The sequence below is a fragment of the Zonotrichia albicollis genome, chromosome 2, assembly GCF_047830755.1.
Source record: "Zonotrichia albicollis isolate bZonAlb1 chromosome 2, bZonAlb1.hap1, whole genome shotgun sequence".
Lineage (NCBI taxonomy): Eukaryota > Metazoa > Chordata > Aves > Passeriformes > Passerellidae > Zonotrichia > Zonotrichia albicollis.
In genome coordinates this window covers 12,021,469-12,036,983 of record NC_133820.1, presented here as the reverse complement: position 1 = coordinate 12,036,983, position 15,515 = coordinate 12,021,469, and the positions used below count along the sequence as shown (strand labels likewise).

The 15,515-nt window shown below is 51.1% G+C and overlaps 1 protein-coding gene across 3 annotated transcripts in view; it reads left to right on the top strand.

Annotated features, from left to right (window-relative positions):
- The window catches only part of ITSN1 (intersectin 1), a 108,692-nt gene that overhangs the window by 87,785 nt on the left and 5,392 nt on the right, over positions 1-15,515 (top strand). For all 3 annotated transcript variants that reach the window (XM_074533568.1, XM_074533557.1, XM_074533563.1), the window contains 7 exons: positions 7,212-7,333; positions 8,843-8,949; positions 10,437-10,620; positions 11,383-11,481; positions 12,204-12,371; positions 13,736-13,948; positions 14,381-14,502. In XM_074533568.1, coding sequence (XP_074389669.1) covers positions 7,212-7,333; positions 8,843-8,949; positions 10,437-10,620; positions 11,383-11,481; positions 12,204-12,371; positions 13,736-13,948; positions 14,381-14,502 — 1,015 coding nt within the window. The remainder of the gene's footprint in view (positions 1-7,211; positions 7,334-8,842; positions 8,950-10,436; positions 10,621-11,382; positions 11,482-12,203; positions 12,372-13,735; positions 13,949-14,380; positions 14,503-15,515) is intronic.

Below are 15,515 nucleotides of genomic sequence, written 5' to 3'. Positions count from 1 at the left end.
TGGAGCCCTCAGGGACACCTGGAGCCCTCCAGGGACACAGGGACACCTGGAACCTCCAGGAACACAGGGACACCTGGAGCCCTCAGGGACACAGGGACACCTGGAGCCCTCAGGGACACCTGGAGCCCTCAGGGACACCTGGAGCTCTCAGGGACACAGGGACACCTGGAGCCCTCAGGGACACCTGGAGCCCTCAGGGACACCTGCCTGGCTCCTGGAACGTGGTTTCCCTGTAAGTGCCCAGATCCATCGTTGCTCCCTGCAGCCTTTGCCCCTCTGGCTCAGGGAGGATTGCTGTGTGTCCTTGGACTCCTGGCAGGTCCCTTCCAGCTCAGGGTGTTCTGGGATTCTCTGATTCCCTGCCCAGGGACCAAGCAGTGGATTTTGATATTCTTTTAATTGATAAAGTAAATATTTTTTCTTGGTTTGCTGTGGAGCCCTGGAGGGGTTTCTCCCAAGTTCCACCCATTGGCTCCTTCCCCTGTTCCTGTGCCTGAACATGGCTGTTCCTGGATTTGGGATGTGTTTTATGCCAGAAGCTCAAGTCTGAAGATATGCACAACTGCACAGATTTTCCTTCCTTTTAGGACAATATTTAAATAGTAATACATCTTTCACTCCTACCATTAAAAAATAATTCTTCTCCATCATGGCCACTTGCTGCCAAGTGCAGGAATGGAGCAGCACATCCCAGTGGTGATTTTCAGGACTCTCTGAGGGGATGGAGGGAGCCAGGTTTGACTCCACTCTGTCAGAGCCTCTCCCTCCTTTCCCATCCCGAGCTGCTGGGTTGAACACCTGACTCACTGAAAGCTCTGGTCCTGAGGACACTGAGGGTGCTGTGACCTCAGGCCAGAGCTACAGAGTGGGTCTGTGTGAAATATTTGCAGTGCTTCAGCTGGGGGGGATTCAGGGGCTGCTCTTCTCTTCTCTTCTCTTCTCTTCTCTTCTCTTCTCTTCTCTTCTCTTCTCTTCTCTTCTCTTCTCTTCTCTTCTCTTCTCTTCTCTTCTCTTCTCTTCTCTTCTCTTCTCTTCTCTTCTCTTCTCTTCTTCTCTTCTCTTCTCTTCTCTTCTCTTCTCTTCTCTTCTCTTCTCTTCTCTTCTCTTCTCTCCCTCCTCACATGCAGTGAAGCCCCTGCAGCTTCTCCCCCTTTGTCCTCAGGGCTGGGCTGGAGCCCCCCAAGGTCTCTGGGAGCTCCTGGGGCAGCGTTGGGAGGCTGGAGGAGCAGGCTGGGCTCCCTCACAGGGAACCCCAAATCCCTGGGGCTGGCACAGCCCTGCCAGCCCATGCAGTGCCAGCTGTGCCCACCTTGTGCCCAGCCCAGAGCACTCAGTGCCACCTCCAGGGCACACCTGCAGGGATGGGCACTGCAAAGCTCCCTGGGCAGCCCCTGCCAAGGCCTGAGCTCCCTTTCCATGGGCAAATTGCTGCTGCTGTCCCAGCTGAGCACACAGCAGGCACTGCTGGTGCCTCAGGGTGAAGGGGAACTGAAATCCCCTGTAAGAATCCCAGCACTCCCCTGGGGCTCAGTGACAGATGCTGGAGTCCCTGCAGTGTCCATTCCCTCCCTGAGTCCCCAGGGGGCTCTGCTGCCTCAGCAGGGAGGGTTTCATCCTCCTCCTCCTCCTCCTCTTCATCAGGGACTCTCCCTGAGCTGCAGGGAGCAGGGCATTGCAGTGACTGCTTTACTTGTCTTTAGGGATATTAATATATAAATGTTTATAAATGTATATATAAATATATATATAAATATAAAAATATATATCTGTATGAGCAAGGGAGCCTGGCAGTGACTGCCCCAGCAGCTGGGGCTGCCCTGCATCCCTGGCAGTGCCCAGGGCCAGGCTGGAGCAGGCTGGCACAGTGGGAGGTGTCCCTGCCATGGCAGGGGTGGCACTGGCTGATCCTTACAATCCCTTCCCACCCAAACCAGCCTGGCATTCTGGGAATTGGTTCTGCCTTCACCTCCCTGTGCCAGGGCCTTCTCCCCTTGCACGGGAATTGTCACTTGAGGGAGGAGAGGAAAGTGGAATTCCAGAGGCTGCCAGTGCTGCTGGGTTTTATTCTTCACTGGTTTGATGTTTGTGGGAATTCCTTCTGTATTCAAGTGCTGACAAAGAATTCCCATGGATGTTCTTTCAGAGAATTTGTTCTTTTCAATGCTTGAAATCTGTCCAAGAGAACTCTAAGTCTGAAATGTGGGTTTATCAAGAACATTTTGCTTTATATTCAGGATCAGTTTTATTCAAGCCTCAATCCTTTTGGAGCTTTAGTGGCTTCACTTTCTGTCTCCATGAGCTCACTGAGCACATTTTATTCCCATAAGAAAAATGACTGAATTTCTGGTTTGGTTTTAAAGCACTTTTTAGTTCTTTGTGGTTATTGACTCCAGCTATTTAACTTGTTAAATAGCAACTTCTGTGCAGTAAATTCAGATGACAAATGACTTGTTTTTAACTCTAGACAACTTCAGTAGATTCAGGAGCAATATACCCCAGCTATGACTGAGTAGAACTGACCCAGAGGGGAGGGAACCAAGGGCTGCTCAGCCCCACACGGTGCTGAGGTGACCTCTGGGTTTCAGGCCCTTGTCCTGGGGTTCCAGTGGAAATGGTTTTCTCCAGGACTTCACTGCCCACCTGGGGACTTCAATGAGCAAATCTCCTGAACTGAGCTGGGAATAAACCCCAGGGACCCCCCTGTGGCAGCCTCGGGGTCGTGCCCATTCCCTGGGCAGTGCCAGCACCCTCTGGGCAAGAGCCTTTCCTAAAATCCAACCTAAACCCCTCCAGGCCCAGCCCCAGCTGCTCCCTGGATCCCATCAGGTCACAGGAGCAGAGATCAGAGCTGTCCCTCTGCCAAATGAAAGGGAAAAAATGATAAAATGCTGTTTGAAAAGAGGTTGGAGCATTTAAAATGCTGCATTTGGCTCCCACATTGCGGGTTCCAAGTGAAGTGCCTGCACAGCACATTCAGTGTTTGTGAATTCCCTGTGGAATGGGCAGTGCTGCCCCCTCTGCTGTGACTCTGCTGCTCCTGTGCCCTGAGTGCCAGGGGCTCAATCTGACACCCTGGGGCACAGCCCGGGGCTGAGCTTTGGTTTCTGATGTGTTCTGAACCCCTCCAGGCCTTGCTTAACCCTGGGATTTACATTTTTGGAGGCATTCTTGCCCTCCCATGTGGGATTTTACTGTCCCCAAGCAGCCTCTGGAGAGGGATTGGCAGAAGCAGTGGGTCTGGAGAGGTTGAGGTTGGAGCCCCAGCAGTGAGCACGTCCTCAATGCCACATCCAAACCTCTGAATCCCACCCCCAAATAATGCTGCAAGCTTTGCCATGGCACTGCCCAGATTTGTATCCAGCTCCTTCCCTGCAGCTCAGAGGGAGGTGCTGTGCTCTGACAGGACCTGGACACACTGGTCTGCTTGAGAAACCCCAGACCTGCTAAAATTATTGAAAACAGTTCAGAAATGGGGTTGGGCATTGCAGATGGAGAGATCAGTTTGATCCCAATGTGCTCACCAAACACCTGCGGTGGCCTCTCAGTGGAGGGTCCATCCCAGGAGATTTAAGGGGAATTGGTTGCATCTGAAACAGGTGCTAAGAAAGCTGAATGGTGAAATGCTGTGATTTAAATAACTCAGCACTGAGAACCCTGGAGGGCTGTGCCCAGTTCTGCTCCTGCAGGAGAGCCCTGGAGGGGCTGGAGCGTGTGCAGGGCAGGGAATGGAGCTGGGAAGGGGCTGCAGAATCCCTGAGGGAGCTGGAAGGGGCTGCAGAATCCCTGAGGAGCTGGAAGGGGCTGGGGCTGGAGCAAAGGAGGCTCAGGGGCCCTCGTGGCTCTGCACAAGGCCCTGCCAGGAGGGCACAGCCGGGGGGGTCGGGCTCTGCTGCCAGGGAACAGGGACAGGAGCAGAGGGAGCGGCCTCAGGCTGGGCCAGGGCAGGCTCAGCTGGGACAGCAGCAGCAATTTGCCCATGGAAAGGGAGCTCAGGCCTTGGCAGGGGCTGCCCAGGGAGCTTTGCAGTGCCCATCCCTGCAGGTGTGCCCTGGAGGTGGCACTGAGTGCTCTGGGCTGGGCACAAGGTGCCCATGGGACACAGCTGGCACTGCATGGGCTGGCAGGGCTGTGCCAGCCCCAGGGATTTGGGATCTGTGAATAATTTACCTGAGTGAGGGGCCGCTCTCCTGGGGTGCTGTTCCCTTCTCCTGAAGCATTTTCTGGAAAACTCCAAACTGTGAGATATTTGCCTGCTCCTGGTCCCTCTATCAGGACAGATCCCTCTCTCCTGTGCCCTGGTCACTTCAGCCTGGGCCAGCTCGAGGCTTTCAGGGAAATCTGGCAGTGGCACTGCTTGGAAACGACATGAAATGAAAAGGGATCAGCAGCTGTGGCCATGGGTGTGGGTCAGTGATTTCCACAGCAGAAGCTCCTTTCCCAAAAAGCAGCATCTTGGTTTAGGCTCACTGTTCGTCTTGGGAGACCCAGACATTCAGGGCTGACCTTGTAAGGAAGAGGAACAACATCTTTACTCTGTGCAAAGGATTTGAAAGGATTTTTTACATTTCTGGAGCCCATTAATCTGCAGGGACTGTGGCGCTGGGAGGTCAAGGCACAGATTTGCAGTTCCAGCATTTGTCTGTGGGTTCTCCAAGTCCAGACAGAATGGCAGAATTCACGGATTCACCCTCCTGAGAGCCAACCAAGTTCATTATTGTCATTTCCCCATCCTTCCCTGGCTTTCCTGGATTGAAGCAAAGAATTCCCAGAGCAGCTGGGGCTGCCCCTGCATCCCTGGCAGTGCCCAAGGCCAGGCTGGACACTGGGGACAGTGGGAGGTGTCCCTGCCATGGCAGGGGTGGCACTGGGTGGGATTTAAGTCCCTCCCATCCCAAACCATTCCAGGACTCTGATCTGTGGAATCCAGTTCACCAAAGTTCTTTGGCATCCATGAGGAACGAGCCAGACATCTCCACCTGGAAAGGAATCAGTTCTTCTTCAGTGTTCTTCATACAAAGACAAGAAAAATCTCTGCACTTGTGCAGCTCACCAAGAAATCTCCCACCAGGAAAGTCTCTCTGGGATGTTCTGCTCACATTTGGGTGCTTTTTTTCCCCAAACACTTCAAAAGCAGAGTGTTTCAGTGGTTCAGAGCAGCATTCACAGCCCAGCTGGCTGCCACTAAAATGCTTCATTATTCAAAATGTCAGTGCTTCCTCCAAGGGCTTGGTGCTTGGAAATCACCTTCAGGCCAAGGATTTTGAACATCTTTGAACAAGAACTTCCCCAAGGAAAAGTAATTAAACACTTGTTTCTCTTCTAATGAAGCACTGGGAGAGCTGGGGCTGTTCCTCAGACCTGTGGTTTCCTTGGTACCAAAGAAGCTGCTCTGAAATCAGACATTTATTCCACAGAGATCAAACTTCTGGCTTTTGGAAGGGGCCAAAATCCATAGTTTTGGCATAAAGATGATATTTCTCCACATCTGTTTTTCATTCCAAGCAAAGTTTGAATTGCACTTTGTGGAGGGCTGTGACATCCTGTGTCTCAAGGGAGCATTGTCTGTATAACTCTGCTTCCCACCTGATCCCAGCTCCCAACTCCAGAGTCAGAGAGGAAACAGCCCGGGCTGGCTGTCTCCTGTTCTGGCTTTGTTTCATTTGGTTTTGTTTGGGTTTTGCTTTTGCTTTGTTGGTTTTGTTTGGTTTTTCGGTTTGGTTTGGTTTGGGGTATTTTGTTATTTTTAAGTCAAATCCAACATTCCCCTTTCAGAAGCACAGATCAGTTAAAGCAGATGTTGCTGGTGTTCCATGGAAATATTGGTGATACACCTGGATCTGCCCAGTGGCATTGTCTGAGCTCCATTCAGGAAGCTGAAAGTGCAGGAAATACTCCCTAAGTAATAACTTTATGTGCAAAGAACTGAAAGGGTTACCTGGGGCCTGATGTTTCCATGAGGAAAGTTTCTTTCCATGAGGAATATACTGAATTTGCTGAGGGTGAGGGAAAGAATTCAACTGGAGAATTTTGGTTGTGTGAAAATAGTTGAATAGATCATTTTTAGAGCCAGACATTTTCCACCTGTTAGAAATCAACTTTGCTTTTTGCAATGCATTGTGTTTTATGCAGAAAAGTAGCAAAAACTGGAAGAAAACATTCTGTGTTCCAGTCTCAAAGAACTTAATTGAGCTCAGCTGAAAAATAATGGCCTACAGAAGAAAGAATGGAATTAAATGTCTGTCTAATTCAGAGCAGAAAAGAAAACTCAAGATTGTGGAACTGATATAAAACCCTGCCATCTGAGGGGATCAGTGCAAGGGAGGTTTGCAGCAGTGAAAGGACAGAGCTGATGGCAGAGGAGCTCTCAGTGCCAGCCTTTTCCTGGAGAACAAAATGCACCCTTGGCTCGGCCCTGGCATCGGTGGGATCTGCAGTGGCCTTGGCAGGTCCTGGCTCAGGCTCTTCAAAGTCTGGGAGCAGTTTTATGGAAGTGTGGAGGAGTGCAGGGGCCCTGCCGGCCCTTCTGGAGCAGCATTTCTGCGAGCACAGGGGCCAAGTGAACCCGAATATGGAGCATCCCTCATTCCAAAGTGCCCTCGGAACTTTAGGGAGCTGTAGCTCTTCCCTAATTCCCTCTGGGATGTCTCTGTGTTTTCCTCACACCACATGGAGTCCTTTCCCCTTTTCCCTGCCAGCCATCCCTGTGGGATTGGAATGGCACAGCCCAAGGGGTCTGGGCTCCAGGGAGAGGCTGGGAATGGGCAGGCAGAGGGGAGGGAGAGCTCACACACAGCGATGGCCTTGGTTGGAATAAATAAAAATGTGTTAAATGGAATGTTTGGAGTCCCTGAGAGATGGAGCTTTGCTGGGGCTGTGCCGTGTGAGCAGGAATGCAGTGAGCAGGGCAGGCAGCAGTGCTGTCCATGCAGGGCTGTGTCAGCAGGAATGCAGTGAGCAGGGCAGGCAGCAGTGCTGTCCATGCAGGCTGTGCCATGTCAGCAGTAATGCAGTGAGCAGGGCAGGCAGCAGTGCTGTCCATGCAGAGCCATGTCAGCAGGAATGCAGTGAGCAGGGCAGGCAGCAGTGCAGCTCCTGCAGGGCTGCTGTGGCTGCCCCAGTGAGGGTCTCTGTGCCCCAGCCCCATGGAGAAGCCCCAGGTGGGTCCCTGTGCCCCAGCCCCACTGAGGCCCCACTGCCGTTGTGTTTTGCAGGGTGTGCAGACCTGCACCTGCTGGACATGCTGACCCCCACCGAGAGGAAGAGGCAGGGCTACATCCACGAGCTCATCGTCACCGAGGAGAACTACGTGAACGACCTGCAGCTGGTGACAGAGGTGCGGCAGCCCCGGCGCTCCTCCCCCAGCCGGTGCAGAATTCCTGCATTGTGCAAAATCCCTGCATTGTGCAGAATCCCTGCATTGTGCAAAATCCCTGCATTGTGCAAAATCCCTGCACTGTGCAGAATCCCTGCATTGTGCGGAATTCCTGCATTGTGCAAAATCCCTGCATTCTGCAAAATCCCTGCATTGTGCAGAATCCCTGCATTGTGCAAAGTTCCTGCACTGTGCAAAGTTCCTGCACTGTACAAAATTCCTGCATTGTGCAAAATCCCTGCATTGTGCAAAGTCCCTGCATTGTGCAGAATCCCTGCATTTCACTGCCATCCTGCCTGCCTTGGGGTCTCTGCCCATTCCTCCTTTGTCTCTATTGATACAGATATACAGATATACAGATATACAGATACAGATACACAGATACAAATATTTATATATACAGATATACAGATACAGATAGCTATACAAATACAGAGATACAGATAGACAGATACAGATACACAGATACAAATATTTATATATACAGATACAGATATACAAATATACATATAAATACAGATACAAATATATACATATACAGATACAGATATACAGATATACAGATATACAGATACAGATACACAGATACAAATATTTATATATACAGATATACATATACAGATAAATAGATACAAATATATAGATATACAGATACAGATAAATACAGATACAGATAGACAGATACAGATAAATACAGATACAGATATACAGATAGATATAGATACAGGTACAGATACAGAGATACAGATACAGATAGATACAGATATACAGATACATACAGATACAGCTATACAGAGAAACAGATAGATACAGATATACAGATACAGCTGTGGGTGGGTGCATACCATGGCAATCCCCCATGCCACCATCACCAAAATGCTGATCTTTGAGGTGTCATTTTAGCAAAGCCCTTTTGCTCCTGACTCTCAGTGTTCATTTCTCATGTACAGGCTGTGAAGCTTAAACAAATGTTCTGGAATGAGGCACATCCCCTACTCTGAAGGGGGCAGATAGTGAGTGATAAATGAGCAGTGGGGCTCAGTTATCACTTCTGTGATTGGCTTTAGAGGTAGGAAAAAAGGAATTAGTACAGCCAGCTATGGACAATTCCTTTGACAAAAAAGCAAAGTCCTTTTTTGAGGAAGAGTTCAAGATATGCAAAACTGGGGACTCTCAGAGAAATCAGATCTTCCACAGAAGAGTCCAAAGTAAAACCTATCTTCAGTTGCAGTATCAAAGGAATGCTGAGATCTTTTGCAGGAGATCTCTGCTAAAATTCCCAGGTTTCAAACAGGTTATCCAGATCAGCATTAACACCAGCACCCCTACACATTCAGAGTACTCCCTGTTGAAGCCCCCATACCTGAGGGTCTCCTTAGTCCCAGGGAACAACACCATGGATGTCAGGGACAGGGGTGCTGGCTCTGTCCTTACCCTGTGCACTCTAAATGGCCTCTTCTCACTCCCCAGATCTTCCAGAAACCACTGATGGAGTCTGAGCTGGTCACAGAAAAAGAAGTTGCCATGATTTTTGTGAATTGGAAGGAGCTGATTATGTGCAATATAAAACTACTGAAGTAAGTTGGTTTTTTCCCCCATACTTCACAAAACCAGAACCCTGGGCCTCTCTCCCTGCCTCTCCTTTTATCTGCATGAAAACATTTGCCACTTACACAAATCCTAACCAGAAGGGCCACGTGTTTCTCCTTGGGGGAAAAAGCAATCTGGGGGCAGGGTTTGCTGTGAGCTGTTGGGAATAACCCAGCATTTCTCTGCCCTTTGCACTCCCTTGGTTCCTGCTGCAGAGGGCAAATCCTCCTCTCCCCTGCAGAGCAGGGCCTGCCAAGGCTTCCAAAGGGTTTGTGCCCAGGGCATCCCTCTCCAAAGGCTCCGGGTGCTGCTGCCCCAGTCACTACCAGTGGGGACACAGTTAAACCTGCACCTTGATAGGCAAAAGCATTATAAAGTTATTTTCTTTCCCCACCCAGCTGCTAATTTTCACTGAACCAGGGATTTTACAGCTTTGTAGAATCTCCTTTTTTTGTAAAATGGCTCACAAGTTGATAAGTTGTGGCAGTGACAGGACATGTGACAATGAACCTTTCCTTAGGACACCAGGCTAAAACCTCAAAGTGATGGGTTTTTCCTGCCTCACTCACACATCAGTAACTCTCTTTCTAAGCCAATAGAAAAGGAAATTCCCCTCCTCTTCCTCTCACCTGTGATCTGGCATTGCATTAAAGTCAGGCAGCAGCTGGAACACAGGAGTGGGAAAGGTGTTGGCTGAGGGTGTAGCCTGGGTTATGTGCAAACCCAGGGCACAGGAAATATTTCTGTGTCTGCTCTGGGGTGCCCTGACCCCCAGGGCAGCACTGACTCTGACCCTCATCCATGGAGAAAGTTTCCCAGAGTTCAAGATAGACTGGAATCCACAGAAGTGTGAAATAGATTATAGAGAGCAGTGCAGGTGCATCACTTGGTGAGAAATTGAGGTTTTGGGGTTTTTAGTGTGTTGTGGATGGCAGCAAGATGGAGGGCACAGGGTGTTGTCCTGGGTTTCTTCTTCATGCTGCTGCTTCCTCCTTCTCCATGGGTTTGGGTGGCATTTTGTAATTGGGCAGAAAAGTCCCTATTGCAGCTCTCTGGGATCAGTTATTGGGTTAAAAGGGAAAATAATCCAGGTGTCAGTTCTTCATTGGATAGTTCAGTCTTAAAATACCTTTTAACAAGAGATTGCTGGCCATTTTGTGCATTCTAATGAAAAGCTGCAGAACTCACAGCAGTGAGACTGTTTGACTGACAGCAAATAATAAACACCTGAGTCTGAACGTGAATTGCTGTCCCAAGTGCCTTCAATCCAGACCCAGATAAACCCACAACTGGCACTGCCACAGCTGGTGCCTCCATGCAAAAATAGCAGCTCAGTAAGAAGGAACTGTTCATTGTGTCCCTGCAGTAAATCTTGTGCCGGGTGTATTTATGTTTCTCTGCCTTTCCCCAATGAATAAGAACCACCCCTTTATTCCATAACTGAGGAGTGGCTCTGTGTCCAACCCCTGCCCAGGGCCCTGCGCGTGAGGAAGAAGATGTCGGGGGAGAAGATGCCGGTGAAGATGATCGGGGACATCCTGACGGCGCAGCTGCCGCACATGCAGCCCTACATCCGCTTCTGCAGCTGCCAGCTCAACGGCGCCGCCCTCATCCAGCAGAAAACCGACGAGGTGCCCGACTTCAAGGAGTTTGTCAAGGTGGGACAAGCAGCAGCCCCTGGGAACTCTGTGCATCTTCTCTTCCCACCTGGCTGAGCTGCTGAGCCAAGGAGGCAGCACCTCCTGTGAGGGCTGTGTCACTGCTGGGCCACCCTGGAGGGGCTGCAGCGTGCCCAGGGCAGGGAACGGAGCTGGGCGGGGACTGGAGAATCCCTGAGGGAGCTGGAAGGGGCTGCAGAATCCCTGAGGAGCTGGAAGGGGCTGGGGCTGGAGCAAAGGAGGCTCAGGGGCCCTCGTGGCTCTGCACAAGGCCCTGCCAGGAGGGCACAGCCGGGGGGGTCGGGCTCTGCTGCCTGTCCAAAGGAAAAGGAGAGGAAATGGCCTCAAATGGCACCAGAGGAGGTTCAGAATTCAGATTAGGAACATTTTTTTTCCCTCACAGAGTGGTCAGGCCTTGGGCTGAGCTGCCCAGGGAGGTTTGGAGTCACTGGAATTGTCCAGAGGGGTCTGGATGTGGCCTTGGGGACAGGGTTTGGGTGATGCTGGTGGGGCTGGGCTGGCACTGGGTGATCCTGGAGGGCTCCTCCAGCCTTGGTGATTCTGGGATTCTTGTCCAGACAAGGCAGGTGAAGAAGTGTTGTACAAAGCACCAGGAGTTCTCCCACTGATGTTCTGATTTCAGAGCAGATTTAGCTGAGGATTGGTGCTCATTTATTGCCTTCCCTTTTCCTGCCTTGGAGAAGCTCATATTTGGGGTTTAAAGCACCTGACTAACCAGATTTTCCCTCTCTAATGTTTCAGAGGTTAGCAATGGATCCTCGCTGTAAAGGAATGCCACTGTCAAGTTTTCTACTGAAGCCTATGCAACGGGTAACCAGATACCCACTAATCATCAAAAATGTACGTTCCTCTGCACACCTGCTGGGTTTGGTGCTGCTTTGCTTACACTTTAATTACAGGGTTGTTTCCTTATTTGTGTTAGGGTTTGTCTGGGGACATGTGGGATGTGTCCTTTAATACTCAATTCCAGTATAGAAAATGGGATCACTCCTTGGGCTTTGGCAAAGTTATTCCATATTTCCATTTGAAACAGAGCTGAAGCTTGCACCCAAAGAACCAGAAGGCAGTGAGTGCTGAGGGAAAATTTAAAATTCAGATAACAGGAGCAACAAGACAACCTTGTGCTCATATTTGCCTTTCCCCTCAGTGCCATTCCCTCCCCAGGGGCTGAGCCTGCATTGCTGCAGGTTCCCCCTGTGCTGATGCTGCTGGAGGTTTTACAGCCCTTTCCTAACACTCCTACTTCTTGCTTAATGTTTCCCATCCCAAATAACACCACGGAGCATGGCCCAAGGCTGTCACAGGGGATTATGAATTGGATGTTGGCATTTAGGGATTCCTTCAGCAGTCGTGGCTCCATTTCTGTCAGAAGAGCCAGCAGTGTCCTGGCACAAAGGCTGTGCAGGCAGGCCTGCAGTCCAGCTGTTCCCAAAGAGTGTTTGCCTCCCATTTCTCCCATCTGTCAAGGAGGAAAATAAACGTGGGGCTGGCTGTGCTGGCAGCGTGGGGCTGGCAGCTGAGCTGTGGTGCCGGGGGCTGACGCTGCCTGTGCTTGTGTGCAGATCATCGAGAACACCCCTGAGAACCACCCTGACCACAGCCACCTGAAGCAGGCGCTGGAGAAGGCGGAGGAGCTGTGCTCGCAGGTGAACGAGGGCGTGCGCGAGAAGGAGAACTCGGACAGGCTGGAGTGGATCCAGGCCCACGTGCAGTGCGAGGGCCTCTCCGAGGTAACGGGGCTGCCCCGGGACAGGGACGCGGCAGCACCGCCCCCTCCCCTGGCCCCTGTCCTGTCCCCTGTGTCCCCCTGGCCCCTGCACGCCCTCCTGGCTGCTGCTCGTGCTCCTGACCCTGCTCAGGTGCCTGGCTCCGGAGCAGTGCGGGTTCAACGCTGCCACCAGCACTTCCCAGTGTCCCAGTTCTTTGTGGAGCAGTGCTCATGGGGCTGCTGCATCCCCCCCACTGACCACTGTGGGCTGCTTTGAAAATCAAATATTTAGAAATATTTTCTGTGATAAAGCTTTGTATACATTTGAAAACTCAAGAATACTGATCAAGTCTCTGGAGACTTTACAGAGAGAACCCCTGCCTCCCATGCCATGTTACCTGATAAGTTTCTAGAAATATTGTGTTTGCATGTCCTGCAAAAGGAGGGAAGATATTCTGATGGCCTTCCTGTTGTTGGTGGAGGTAACAGAGGCAGACAGATCACAATTTGATTTTCAAAGTATGCACTGTTCTAGAAGGTAAAAAATAATGAGCACTGGTTGGTTCATAAAGTAGAAAAATTGCATTTCACCTGAGGAAGTGTGACTGTTGTGGGAGAAGGACGGGTGTGACACTGTCAGCACATCCAGCTGTCTGCCAGCAGGAACGTGGCTGCTTTATCTTCTATGGGTGGTGCCTGGCCCAGCAGAGCAGCTCCACACCCTGCAGAGCCTGTGGTGCTCACTGCACCATCACAGCAGCAGCCCCAGCCAGGGCAGGAACAGCCCAGCCTCTCCTGGTTTCTGTCCAAGGGGTTCCCAGCCTGCCAGAGCCCCTCCAGAGCCAGCTGCCCAGGCTGGGCCGAGCTGTGCCAAACCCTGGTGAAAATAAACCTGAAAATGGCACTTTAGGCACTGCTGATCCCTGACAAGGCCTGGCTGAGCCTGGGATTGTGCCAGTCCCAGTGGTCAGCAGCTCTCACGTGGGGTATCGTGGCCATCTGAAGTCCTCTGGGGTGCTGTAAGGGGTGAAATTCAAGCCCAATTCAGAATGCAGCCCTAAAGGAAGCTCAGCCTGTGCAGAGGCCGTTGGCAGAGCTGCTGCTCATGCAGGACAGGTGCCCTGGCTCAGTCCCACCCTGGAGGTGCATGTCCATGGCCAGGGGGCACAGATGCTCGTGGCTTGCCCTGCCTGCCCAGCCCTGTGGCCTTCAGGGACTCTCCCAGGGCCCCCTGTGACTTGTGCTGCTTGTGGTGCTCGAGGCATGGCTGGTCATCCCTGCCACAGACTGGAACCAGGACTCAAAACTGTGTTTGGTCTCTTGCAGGGCAGCCCCGATTGTTTCACTTTATACAGTGCGTTGTTGTTCTTCTTCTACTTTTCGCAGCAACTCGTTTTTAATTCAGTTACAAACTGCTTGGGACCACGCAAGTTCCTGCACAGTGGGAAGCTCTATAAAGCCAAGAGTAACAAGGAGCTCTATGGTTTTCTCTTCAACGACTTCCTCCTCCTCACTCAGATCATAAAACCTCTTGGCTCTTCTGGCACAGACAAGGTCTTCAGCCCCAAGTCCAACCTGCAGTACAAAATGTACAAAACTGTGAGTGCTGCTCCAACACGGGGATGGGGACAGGGCTCAGCAGCTCCATTCTGGGGGTGTGGGCAGGAGCTTGCCTAGAGAAGAGTTAGAAAGCTTTGGGGTTCAGGGCTGATGGCAGGAAGGGCGGCTGTGTGCTCCAGGGAAATAAGAAAAGATGCTTTGCAGGTTTTGCTTGAATAAAACTCTTCCATGAGGGCTCGTGTGTTAGAGGGAGAGCAGCGTTCACTGCTCTCTGGGGGAGGAAATTCTGCTGTGCTCCAGGCTATGCAGGCACCTCTGTCTCTGTCAGCTTTTAACATTTTCTGCAGAAATGTAGGAGGCAGAAGGGGGAGATACTTTGGGGCATGGAACAGTCCTGCTGTGAGCTGATGTGTGCTGAATGCCCCTGTGCAGACTCTGCAGTACAACTCGAGCTCTGCTGATGTTTTACAGCCCATTTTCCTCAACGAGGTACTGGTAAAATTACCCACAGACCCTTCTGGAGATGAGCCCATCTTCCACATCTCCCACATTGACAGAGTCTACACACTGCGGGCTGAAAGCATTAATGAAAGGTAAGGGCCCTTGTGGGCCTTTAAAAAGTCTGGGAACTGTAGGATGGCAATGGTTGTGATGGAAACTTGCACAGCACTCTCCAAGCTGGTTATTTTACAGGACTGGAAAATTCCTTCTTGGGAATATGATGATCTGACAAAGAGGGAGAAATAATATTTCCTGAATTCCAGCTAGGCCAGTGATGAAATGGCTGAGGGTGGATGTTTAGGCTGCATTTCACATTTTATGGTGATGTGAAGAAGCCAAGAGATGCAATTCTGTCTTCTGCTGCCACCTGGGATAGTGGATGGTGTCCCTGCCCATGGCAGGGAGCAGGACTGGGGGAGCTTTAGGATGCCTCCCATCCCAAACCATGAATGTCCTGTGGAGCAGCAGCTCTTAATTTGGGGCTTCAAAACTGATCCACAGCTTCCAGATTTTCCCATGATTCCTTGGCTCAGGCTTCCTTGTATGTCACAGCAGTTCTTCAAAGCCCTTGAGGTCACTTTGTAGCCTTTCTGCCACCCTTTTCCTGTCAGCCTTCCCTTCAGCCTCCTTCAGGCACAGGCTGGGAGTGCTGGGATGGACTCAGTGATCCATGTGGGTCCCTTCCAACTCAGGGTGTTCTGTGACTCTTAACCATGAAATGGTTTCCCACAAGGGCCCATTCACCACCCCTGGACTCCCCAGGTTATGCTTTTAAAGCCCTGAGAGTCAGAAGAGTTGGGTTGGAAATCTTGGGGACCAAGGACAGTGGCCACCTCAGCAGCAGCAGCGTCTTGTACCTCCTGGCTCCAAGAAATCAGTTTATTTCAGGAAAACAAGAGGCTGGATGAAAGCAAACCTGTTCTTGAGACCTTCTGTTTTCTCACCAAGCATCTCCTGCTCATGGTTCTCTTGTGCTTTCTCTGTGTGCTGGAGTTTGCTGCCTTGGGATGGTTCCATTCTGCAGGTGCTGAATTCCAGTAAAATCGCTCCCAGGCAGACAGCTGTGGGATGGCAGAGCCTGGGATGGGGCCAGAGCCTTGGCTGG